Raw genomic sequence first — 10,082 nt, forward strand, 5'->3', positions numbered from 1 at the left:
TGACTTTCAACATTACTCACTTTATCCCTTCAAACTTCCCCACCTAACCAAGTTGGAAACATGCAGACCAGAGAAGTATTAAGGAGGGAGGAATAGCTGGGGTGGGGGGGCAATCTGTGAAGGAAGAAGGCCTGAGATAATGCAGCCACATCGAAGAACAGCTGTGCTCACTGCCTTGCTTCTGTGGTGGCAGGTCAGGGAGCCCCGGGCTCCAGCTGCTTGAGTTTCTCCTGCAGCCCCTGGAGCTGGCTTCGACCCCAGTCGATGCGGATCTGAAGGCTGGCCATGTCTGCAGCCAGCTGCAGACCTAGAGGAAGAGGAGAGACTGTCACCATGGTATCTGTGGTGACAAATGACTCAGGGGGGTCTGGACATCCCCACGCCTCTCTGGCCTTCACACTCTTCCTAAAACATTCCAGGTATAGCCTTGCATTGGCTCCTCAAGAACCTCACTGGACCCATACCCTCATGTCCTTCAGGTCGTTGCTAAAATGTCACCTCCTCAGAATACTTCCTTGACCCCCTTATATCACCCACCAGGAACTAAAAATTCACAGATCATAACATAGTCTCATGCCCTTACTTCCTTCCTTCTTTTCTCCATTATCACAGCCCCTCACTGCTCTTGTCCTCTCTCCTTCTACCTGTTTTCTCTGCCCCCAAGAGTGGTCCACACTCTGGATCCACCTCTACGTTGCTTTCACCTGATGCTTCTCCTGGAACAGCTGCTGTCAAGTCCTCTGGGCCCTCCACACCACCCAGTCCACTGGCCAGTCCTGTCTTCAGCTGAACTGCCTGGCAGCAGAGCTGGCCACACACCTGATCACCTCCCTCCAGGGCACATCTTACCCTCCTGGTGTTGCTCCTGCCTCACTGCTGCTTCTCAGTCTCCTCGACTGGTTTCTTCCCTTCTTTTTTCCCTTACTTCCTGTCCACATTCCCAGGACCTCTGCTGATCTTATCTCATTTCAACTTTAATGCTGTGTCTGTGTTAGCAACTTGGGAATTTAAAACCAGTGTCATGCAGTGGGCTCCCAAATCTCTCTCTCCAGCCCAGTCCTCTTCCAGACTCCAGATGCATGTGGCCAACCATCTGACCAGAATCTCCAGCACACAGTACCAGGAACACACCCCACACCACTCCTGACTTCCCCTCGGCTGCTGCTCTGCAGCCCTCCCACTCCAGGTGAGGGCATCCACCCTTTCAGGCATTCTGGCTAGAAACTGTGGGCTCATCCTTCACTCCTCTCCTTCCCTTACTGCCCAGTTGATCTGTCAGCAAATCCTGTGGCTTTTACTTGAAAAAACGTGCAGCTTCCCACCACCTACCCCATCCTCCACTGCCCGCCCCCCACCCCCCTCCACTAGACCACTGGCCTCCTCTCTGCCATTCCAGATACAACCTTGCCTCAGAGCTCTGCCCTGGCTGGTCCCTGCACCTAGAACACTGTTCCCCCAGATCACCAAAGCTCTCTCCTGCATCTCTTCAGAGGCCTTTCCAGGCTACCATTCAAAAAACAGCTTCCCCAGCCCACTCCATACTCTACCTTATTTTTTCATAGCAAGTCTCATTACCTGGTATTATATTTAGGGCCTACTTATTTGTTTGCATGTTGTTTTTCTGCCCTCAATAGAATAAACATCCCATGAGGGTGTTTGTCCCTTTTGTTTACTGCCAGCACCTAATATGAACCTGGAACTCTGCCAACAGCGAATAAATGCTTTTTGAAAAAACAGAAGGTGTGCCAACAAAAGTCTGCAATGGAGAAAACCTGCAAAGCCCTTTGCAGACTAATCCCAGACCTGGCATTAGTGCTCAAGTGCTCCCTGTAGATAGAGGGTCCACTCACCCTCCCGGAAGCTGGCTTGAGCTTGCCGTAGACTGTGAGGAACCAGGATTCCAAACCAGTTCAGAGGGTCCTGGGGAGCTGGGGAGGGGTCTGGCTCCGGGGTCCTCGTGAGACCCTTGCGCCTGCGCAGAACTGTAAAAAGAAAGGCTGGAGGTTGGGGGTCTTGTTACCTGGCCCTTGTTTTCTCAGTAACACAATGTTAAACTTTACTTGAGCTCATGATCCCAGAAAATACCGATAGTTGGAAAATCCTCTCAACCTTTTATGTTCTGGAAAACAGCTTACTACAAAGAACCACCCTTCCCCTTGTGGTTCATGTGAATCTGTCCACTCTTTCTCTTGACTATCGCAAAACCAGCAAATGACCCCCCTTGTTTACCCGTGAAAAAGCCACACACTGACTTTTCCCATTTCGCCTGAACATGCTGAAAGGCCAGACAGACCCTTCAACTCCCCGTTCTTTGTCTCACGAATGATTAACTGAGATTAGAAGCTTGTCCCCCTGAAACTAGCTAGACACAGAAATAAATATCTTCTGCGCAGCTGAGACTTCCTCTGATTGCAAAGCAATCCCAACTGTAAAGGACCTCACCTATAACTTTCTCTCTCTCCCTGTAAAAGTCTAAGGCAAAAAACCACTCTGCTGAGACATTCTACATTCCGATCTTCAGACCTGGGGTGCTCTCTCTATCGCAACAGCCTAAATAAAATCATCTCCTCCGTTGTCCGGTGCATTTTGTCTTTGACATCGGAAGGGGCCCTACGGGAAGAAGGGGCGGGGGGACTCACCTGCCTCGCGGGGTCCCACCTCCTCTGGAATCTGGGTGCCGCCTCTCACCATCCAGAACTTCTGGAGTCCGTCCTGGGCCTCGCTAAAGAACGAGAAGGGAGGCTGGACCTTTGGCGGCCCCGACCTGGCCCCTGCCTGCCCACACGCTGCAGCGTGAAACGGACCTCACCTGGTGCAGACGCGGACCTGGGGCTCCATGCGGGAGGCATACTGCAGAGGCCCCACCGACTTCGCACCCATGGCGTAGCGAGCTTTGGAGAGCGAGAGCCAGCCCTGGGAAGAGAGAGGAGAGCGGTGAAACTCCGTAACCTTCGCGTGCCGGCCCTCCCGCCCCAGGCTCCCACCTCCTCCACCCGGGCGTTCAGCGCCTCCCGCTTCGCCTCCAGTTCTTCCAGGTCCCCAAGCAGCTGCAGGAGAAGAGAGTCCAGCTCGGCTCGCGGATTCCGCGCCGCCATGGGGTCCGCACACAGTCAGGAGCCGGCTCCCCAGGTCGCCCAATCAGCGTCCGCCGTGCCAGAAGGACAGCCAATAGGCGCGCGAGGTCCGTCCCCGCGGGGGCGTTCCCAGCCTTGGGCCAAGACGCCCACTGGGTGGAGGCGACTCGCTTAGTTCCTTTAAGGATAAGCATCTTCAGAGCAGCGGCCCGAGGAGGTGATTAGCGCCTCGTCACGCGAGCACCGGAAGGGGACCAGCCACCCGGACAGTCGGCGAGATCTGTGGGTGTCTCCGAATCGCTTTTGGAATCGGCCGTTTTTTAAAGTACGGCTGTCGCAGTGGCGATGGAAAGAGGCATAGCTGTTCGGCAACCATTTTAAGGGAGGAGCGGCTTTAATTTAATTCTAGAACCGGTCGCTAGCCGATCATCCGGTCAATCGCTGTGCAGCTTTTACAGTTGCTGCACTATTTCGAGCCTACAGTTATGATTATTTTAGCTTCTAATTGGGCATCCCGCTTCGCACGGTAGGTAGTGAAGCCACGGCCGACGCCTTTATTAACGGCCTTTCTAAGCCACGTGACAGCACCTTGACCTCCCCACCCCCACCCCCACCCCCCCGCCTAGTAGTTGCTCCAGCTTTGGGCTGGCCAATCGCCTTGCGACTCCCAGCCACTGTTCGCCATTTTAACTTTGGGCATTCTCGGCAGCAGCAGAATCTAGTGAGGCCTCTAGCGGCCTTCTCGGTTGAGGGCGGAAGCGACGACTGCGTGGTACCGGCGGCGCCAGAAGAGAACTCCTGGACCCACGTGGAAGTTGCGCCCAGGATGGTAGGAGTGATGCTTAAGCTCCTGTTTTGGAGGTCGGGGGCTCGCGGAGGCTGGGGATGTGACCCGTGGGCTCGGGGCGGGTGTTTCCCGGGCCCGGCCTTGCGCGGCGAAAAAGGGTTGTCTGAGCGGGTCTGCTGTTTCCCAGCTGCGCCGCGAGGCCCGACTTCGCCGCGAGTACCTGTATCGCAAGGCCTGTGAGGAGGCTCGGCGAACGGCCCAGGAGAGGAAGGACAAGGTTCGGCGTGCGCTCGAGGGTACGTCTGTCCCCGCCCCCCAGGCACTGAAAAGACCCTTGGGCTTTCCTGTTAAAACCCAACGGGAAAAAGGCCAGTGGTGTCAAACGCGTTTAATTAGCATTTACTTGTGTTAGTGTGGTATTTTTTCAAGTATTTACTGGTCATTTCCCTTTCCTGTTGGATCTTCCTGATGGGTTGCAAATGTCGCTTTCATGATGGTGTGAATTACTTGTCATTTATGCTGCAGTATCCAGATTTTACAACTTGCGTAGTGATTTTATTTACAGTGTCTAGGTCTTCCCAAATTTAAACATTTCACGTGGTTCTATATTTATTTCCCCTTTGTCGTTTTTATTCTTGCTACTTTTTTCACTACAAGGTAACAAGAATATCTTACTGTCTTTTGGTGCTGTTATGAGTCCCTTGTATTTTAAAACTGTTAACTCGTGTAGAACTTAATTTTATTTGCGTTGTAAATTAGGAATTTAACTTTGCAATATTTTCCCCGCTTTCCATTTGCCGTTCTAATGAAGAGCCTGTCACACATGCCTGATTGGAAATGCCGTATTTATCCGTATTTTGTTGGTTCTCATGTTGGTGGAGCTCTGTTTCCTATCTGATAGTACATCAACTCCGTATCTCTATTTTAGATTCACTTTGATTTTCTTAGGTTTTAGACATATAAAGTATATGAAGTATGTGTATGTAATACTTATGTCAAGCATAAAGTTAAACACCTGTGATCTATCTGCCCGTGTTAAGAAATGAAAAATGATCAATATATTTAAATTCAGAAATATTTCCCCCAACTTAGATAAACACGGTATTGAATATTGATTAAAAATGAACCATTTCCTTGCTGTTCTTTTTGAGGATTATCATGCTTGTTTGTATTCTTAAATCATATTGGTTGATTTTTAGTTGTAAAGGTAGTATTAGGTTGCGTGTATTCTTTTGCAGCTTTCTGTTTTGGTTCAGTGTTGTTTCTAAGATCCATTGAGTGTAGGTGGGGCTCCTGCAGGTTAATATTCCACAGGGTCTTCATCCATTTCCCTGTGGGTGGTGTGGAGCTTATTTTTAGTTTGGGGCAGGCCTGCTGCTGTGAACATTCTCTTCCATGTGCAAGAGTTTGTCCAGGGCATGTTGGAGGGACCTGCTGGGTTCAAGGGCATGCTCCAAAGTGGGCATGCCCACAGCCTTGCCCCTCTGCCAAGTCCAACGTTAGTTCACAGAGGAAACCTCTGACCCACAGCATCACTATTAATGATTTTATTGTCAGAGGGTTTCAGGGTTTCTGGTCCACCTTTGTATAGAAAGAGCAGTTTCCATTTATTCTTTAAAAATTAATTGTTAATTTTTTTTCTAACTACAAAGGGAGTGCATACTTGTGATTAAATATTTTAGAAACCCTTCAAGTCTTGAGAATCAGGAACCATAGTAAATGAAATCTCCTATAACCACTGTTAGCAGGTTGGCATGTAGCCAAAAATAGTTTCATCCCTCTCCCCCCAGTTATGTATCACCTCTCTGCTCAGAAGGGAGTAAAAGGGGTATTTTTCCATCAAGTTTGTTCAGTGTTGTATAAACTGAAGGCTCCATGCATGTGTCTCACTAGCCCCTCTGTCTTCCCTCTGCAGAGAACCGCCTGATTCCCACCGAGTTACGCAGGGAGGCTCTGGCCTTACAGGGTTCCCTGGAGTTTGACGATGCCGGCGGTGAAGGTGACCTTCCCTGACCCTGTGGGCCAGCCTCACTCCCTGCAGTTGAGCCCACTGGCTTCCATGTCATTCCTCAGACACCTTGAAGAAAGGTTGTGCGGCTCCCACTCCTGAAACTGTCCCCCAGGTGCCCTCGTGGCTCTGTACAGATGACACCTCAGGGGACCTCTCCCTGAGTGCTCCCAATTCCATTTACATGACACAGTATTACCCCACTTTCTGCTTTGCTTTGTCTGTTGGTTGTCCCCCTTACTAGGGCGGTGGGCTCTGCTGGGGCAGAGCAGTGTCCATTTTGTTCACTGCTGTGTCCTCAGCTACCAGCACTTCATTGGCACTCAGATGTCTCATTCACTGCATTATTCAACAAATATGAAAGGAATCACAAACATAAATATTTGTTATGAGGGAATGGAGCCTGATACCTTTGGCCTTAACAGAATCTGGACTTGTGCTAACATGGTAGCTACTAGCTCCATGTGATTACTACAGCTTAAATGAACTAAAATTAAATCAAATATAAAGATTCAGTTCCTTGGTCACACTTGTGTTTGTAGCCAGTGTGGCTGGGGGCCACCCAGTTGGCGCAGAGCAGGTAGAGAGCCTTTCGTCAGACAGTGCTGTTCTAGGGGGATTTGGCCACCCCAAGTTAGCACTTCACTTCTCTAGACACTGTCAGTTCTTGCCCCTCATGCTCCTAACAGGTGTGACCAACCACATGGATGATGAGTATCGATGGGCAGGGGTTGAGGATCCCAAGGTCATGATCACTACTTCCCGAGATCCCAGTTCCCGCCTCAAGATGTTTGCAAAGGTACCAGTCGATGGGGGTTAGCGGGAGATGCTCAGGCCCCAGGAGCCCCAGTCCTAACCAGAGGGAGTTCATATGCAGGAGCTAAAGTTGGTGTTCCCAGGCGCCCAGCGCATGAACCGTGGCCGGCATGAGGTAGGGGCGCTGGTGCGAGCCTGCAAAGCCAACGGGGTCACTGACCTGCTGGTCGTCCACGAGCATCGAGGCACACCTGGTAAGACTGAAGGGAGGGAGCAGGGTGCTGCCATGATGGCTGGCTGGGAGCAGAGGGTCTCTGACGGCTTACTTGGCCCCGCCAGTGGGGCTCATTGTCAGCCACCTGCCCTTTGGCCCAACCGCGTATTTCACACTGTGCAACGTGGTCATGCGGCATGACATCCCCGACCTGGGCACTGCGTCGGAGGCCAAGCCTCATCTGATTATGCATGGCTTCTCCTCCCGCCTGGGTAAGCGGGTGAGTCTGAGGCCGTGGGGTGAGGGCTGGGGGCCTGGAGTGCCAGGCTGGGCATTTTCCACTTTTCTTCCTTCTGCCCCAGGTCTCCGACATACTCCGCTACCTGTTCCCTGTGCCCAAAGATGACAGCCACCGGGTCATCACCTTCGCCAACCAGCACGACTACATCTCCTTCCGGTGGGTCAGTGGGCTGGGCCCGAGTGGTGTCCTGACCTTTGCGTCCCTGTGCTGTTTGTTGTTGACCCCGAAGCTGCTCCCTGCCTCCCCTCACTCCTGCCCTGCCCCCCTTGCCCCAGGCACCATGTGTACAAGAAGACCAACCACCGCAATGTGGAGCTGACTGAGGTTGGGCCTCGCTTTGAGCTGAAGTGTGAGTTTGGGGCTTTATCCCACATCTGGTGGGGGGCATGCTGGCTGTGTAAGTGACCATATCTCATCCCCCTCCGCCAGTGTACATGATCCGTCTGGGCACGCTGGAACAGGAGGCCACAGCAGACGTGGAGTGGCGCTGGCACCCCTACACCAACACTGCACACAAGAGGGTCTTCCTGAGTGCTGAGTGAACCCACTCACCAGTCAGGATGTGGACCTGGACCCGGGAGCTGGGGAGAGGTCAGAATAAAGTCTGTTTGCCACAGCACCCTGCTAGCCTCTGAGTGGCCAGGACAGGGCTGTCAGGCTGAGCGTGAAGGATGGGGACCTGATAGCTCTGGGACATTCTCAGGCCTGGTGGTGACATCATGTCTAGGACAAGGCAGGCCTGATGTGCTGGCTTGTCCCTGGGCCACAGAGGGTTTGGTGCTACCCTGGGAGATTTGGTGCTGCTCTCTGTCACTCAGGAGTCGGGGCCCTGTGACTTCATCATCTGGGAGTGGGGATAATAATGTGAACACGGAAGTCTCACTTAGAGCAGGGCTTGGCGCTGGGGCCAGCTCTCAGCCAGGGACAGGCAGAAAATAAGAGGCAAACCATTTATTCACTTCATTGTGGCCTCCTTTGAGTGTAATTAAAGTTCCTCAGAGAACCCAGTGCACTTGGACTCACCAGCAGTGGAAAGCTTTATAATGACCATCTTTCCCTTTAGGGATCTCCTTAGGCTCTCTCTGGATTACCGAGAATATTTCTAGGTTATCTAGGATGTCTGGTATGTGTGGATTCACCACTCTTTGATGGTCGCACAGTCAAGTTGTTTCCTGTTTTTATTACCACAAACATTGCTTCAAGAACATTGAACATACCTCTGTGCATATTTATGCGAGTATATCTGATGAGTAAACTACTGCAAGTGGAATTGTGTCTTGAAAATGATTATAGATGCTGCAGAATTGTCCTCCAAGAGGCTGTCTCTCCCAGCCACTATCAGCAGATCTGAGTGTTTCCCGTGTCCTTGTCGGCACTGTGGACTGTCAGACTTTGCATCTTGCCCGAGCTCTAGGTGCAAAATGGGTCCTCAGTTGAATTTGCATTTCTTTAATTATGACAGAGGTTATGCATCTTCAAATACTCATTGGCTATTACTGTATGTGTATTCCCTGTGACCTGTTAGCTCTTTATAGAAACAGTTGTTCACCTCTATGTTGATTGATTGTTTTAAGTCTTTTAATTGTGGAGAATTCCAAACATAAGAGCTGAGAGGACTGTACAGTGAGTCCATGAACCCACCTCAATGTTGACCAGTCTGGTTTCCTTCATAGCCCCACCCACTCCCTTTATCCACTCCATTCGTTTATTTTGAAGCAAATCCCATACACCATATCATTTCATCCATAAATATTTCCATATATCTCTGAAAGATAAGACTCAACAGGAATAACAATACCACTGTCGCACCTAAAAAATCAACAATTATTCCGAATTCTACATGTTAATGTTCAGTTTTCCCTGATTACGTTATGTTTGTTTGAACTAGGATCCAACTTAGGTCCATTCATTGCAAATGATTGACAAGTCTCTTGTCTTTTTTATTTTATTTGTTTACTTTTTAAAATTGAACCATCTTTTTCCCTTTATTTATTTATTTAATTTATTATTTTATGGCTGTGTTGGGTCTTCGTTTCTGTGCGAGGGCTTTCTCTAGTTGTGGCAAGTGGGGGCCACTCTTCATCGCGGTGCGCGGGCCTCTCACTATCGTGGCCTCTCTTGTTGCAGAGCACAGGCTCCAGACGCGCAGGCTCAGTGGTTGTAGCTCACGGGCCTAGTTGCTCCGCGGCATGTGGGATCTTCCCAGACCAGGGCTCGAACCCGTGTCCCCTGTATTAGGCAGATTCTCAACCACTGCACCACCAGGGAAGCCCCCGCTTGTCTTTTTAAAAACAGCTTTATTGAGATATAATGCATGTCCCACACAGTTCACCTGTTACAAGTGTACAATTAAATATTTTTTTATCATATTTACAGGGTTGTACAACCATCACCACAGTCTAATTTTCGAGCATTTTCATCCCTCCTAAAAGAAACTCCATACTCTTTAGCTGTCACTTCCCATTCCTCTCCAACCATCTCCCAACTCTCAGCCCCCAGCCCCTTGTAGCCACTAAATCTACTTTTGGTTTCTATAGACTTGCCTATTCTGGACATTATGTAGGAACTGTAATAGGGAAGAACCTTTTGTATTCTATTACAAGCTAATCACACTAAAGGGATGTTGCCTATAAGCTTGAGTAATACATAATGGCTCATCCTTGGGAACCCTGCTTCCCAGGTAGTGAGCTAAAATACCTTTGTTTAACTCACAGGAAACATCCTGACCAGGTCCGCCTGTAAATGACTGCAGGGAGGAAGAAATTAACACATCCTCTCCAGAGGCTGATGGGAACCAGGAAGTGTTTGATTTTACTTCGTCCTCTTTTAGTATAAAAGGAGCCTGAATTCTAACTCAGGCAAGATGTTTCTTCGGGGCACGAGCCCACCATCTTCTCGGTTTGCTGGCTTTCCAAATAAAGTCTTATTCCTTGTCCCAACAA

At 50.2% G+C, this 10,082-nt stretch overlaps 2 protein-coding genes across 2 annotated transcripts; one reads left to right on the forward strand and one right to left on the reverse strand.

The window, feature by feature from the left end:
* CCDC115 (coiled-coil domain containing 115) lies at positions 1-3,134 on the reverse strand. Its single transcript, XM_068545372.1, has 5 exons — positions 2,985-3,134; positions 2,810-2,913; positions 2,640-2,722; positions 1,851-1,982; positions 1-307 (listed from the first exon to the last, which is right to left on the reverse strand). The coding sequence occupies exons 1-5, from the start codon at positions 3,093-3,095 to the stop codon at positions 195-197; spliced, it is 543 nt and encodes a 180-aa protein (XP_068401473.1). The 5' UTR covers positions 3,096-3,134; the 3' UTR covers positions 1-194.
* A 105-nt stretch (positions 3,135-3,239) lies between these two features.
* Positions 3,240-10,082, forward strand: IMP4 (IMP U3 small nucleolar ribonucleoprotein 4). The gene is made up of 11 exons (XM_068545371.1): positions 3,240-3,600; positions 3,787-3,903; positions 4,049-4,157; positions 5,777-5,860; positions 6,559-6,668; positions 6,747-6,879; positions 6,965-7,119; positions 7,202-7,296; positions 7,416-7,489; positions 7,570-7,731; positions 9,855-10,082. Exons 2-10 carry the CDS (start codon positions 3,901-3,903, stop codon positions 7,680-7,682), a joined length of 876 nt encoding a protein of 291 aa, XP_068401472.1. The 5' UTR covers positions 3,240-3,600; positions 3,787-3,900; the 3' UTR covers positions 7,683-7,731; positions 9,855-10,082.

This window comes from Eschrichtius robustus, chromosome 5, assembly GCF_028021215.1.
Source record: "Eschrichtius robustus isolate mEscRob2 chromosome 5, mEscRob2.pri, whole genome shotgun sequence".
NCBI classification, from domain to species: Eukaryota; Metazoa; Chordata; class Mammalia; order Artiodactyla; family Eschrichtiidae; genus Eschrichtius; species Eschrichtius robustus.

What these genes read in the sequence shown, in the direction of transcription:
- IMP4 (XM_068545371.1), top strand. An exon ending in GGTTCGGCGTGCGCTCGAGG is followed by an intron (nt 4,158 to 5,776) that starts GTACGTCTGTCC and finishes TTCCCTCTGCAG; the next exon opens with AGAACCGCCTGATTCCCACC. An exon ending in CCTCCCGCCTGGGTAAGCGG is followed by an intron (nt 7,120 to 7,201) that starts GTGAGTCTGAGG and finishes CTTCTGCCCCAG; the next exon opens with GTCTCCGACATACTCCGCTA.
- CCDC115 (XM_068545372.1), bottom strand. Translation starts at nt 3,095, where the DNA reads ATGGCGGCGCGGAATCCGCGAGCCGAGCTGGACTCTCTTCTCCTGCAG. An exon ending in TGAACGCCCGGGTGGAGGAG is followed by an intron (nt 2,914 to 2,984) that starts GTGGGAGCCTGG and finishes CTCTCTTCCCAG; the next exon opens with GGCTGGCTCTCGCTCTCCAA. An exon ending in GGTGGGACCCCGCGAGGCAG is followed by an intron (nt 1,983 to 2,639) that starts GTGAGTCCCCCC and finishes TTCTTTTTACAG; the next exon opens with TTCTGCGCAGGCGCAAGGGT.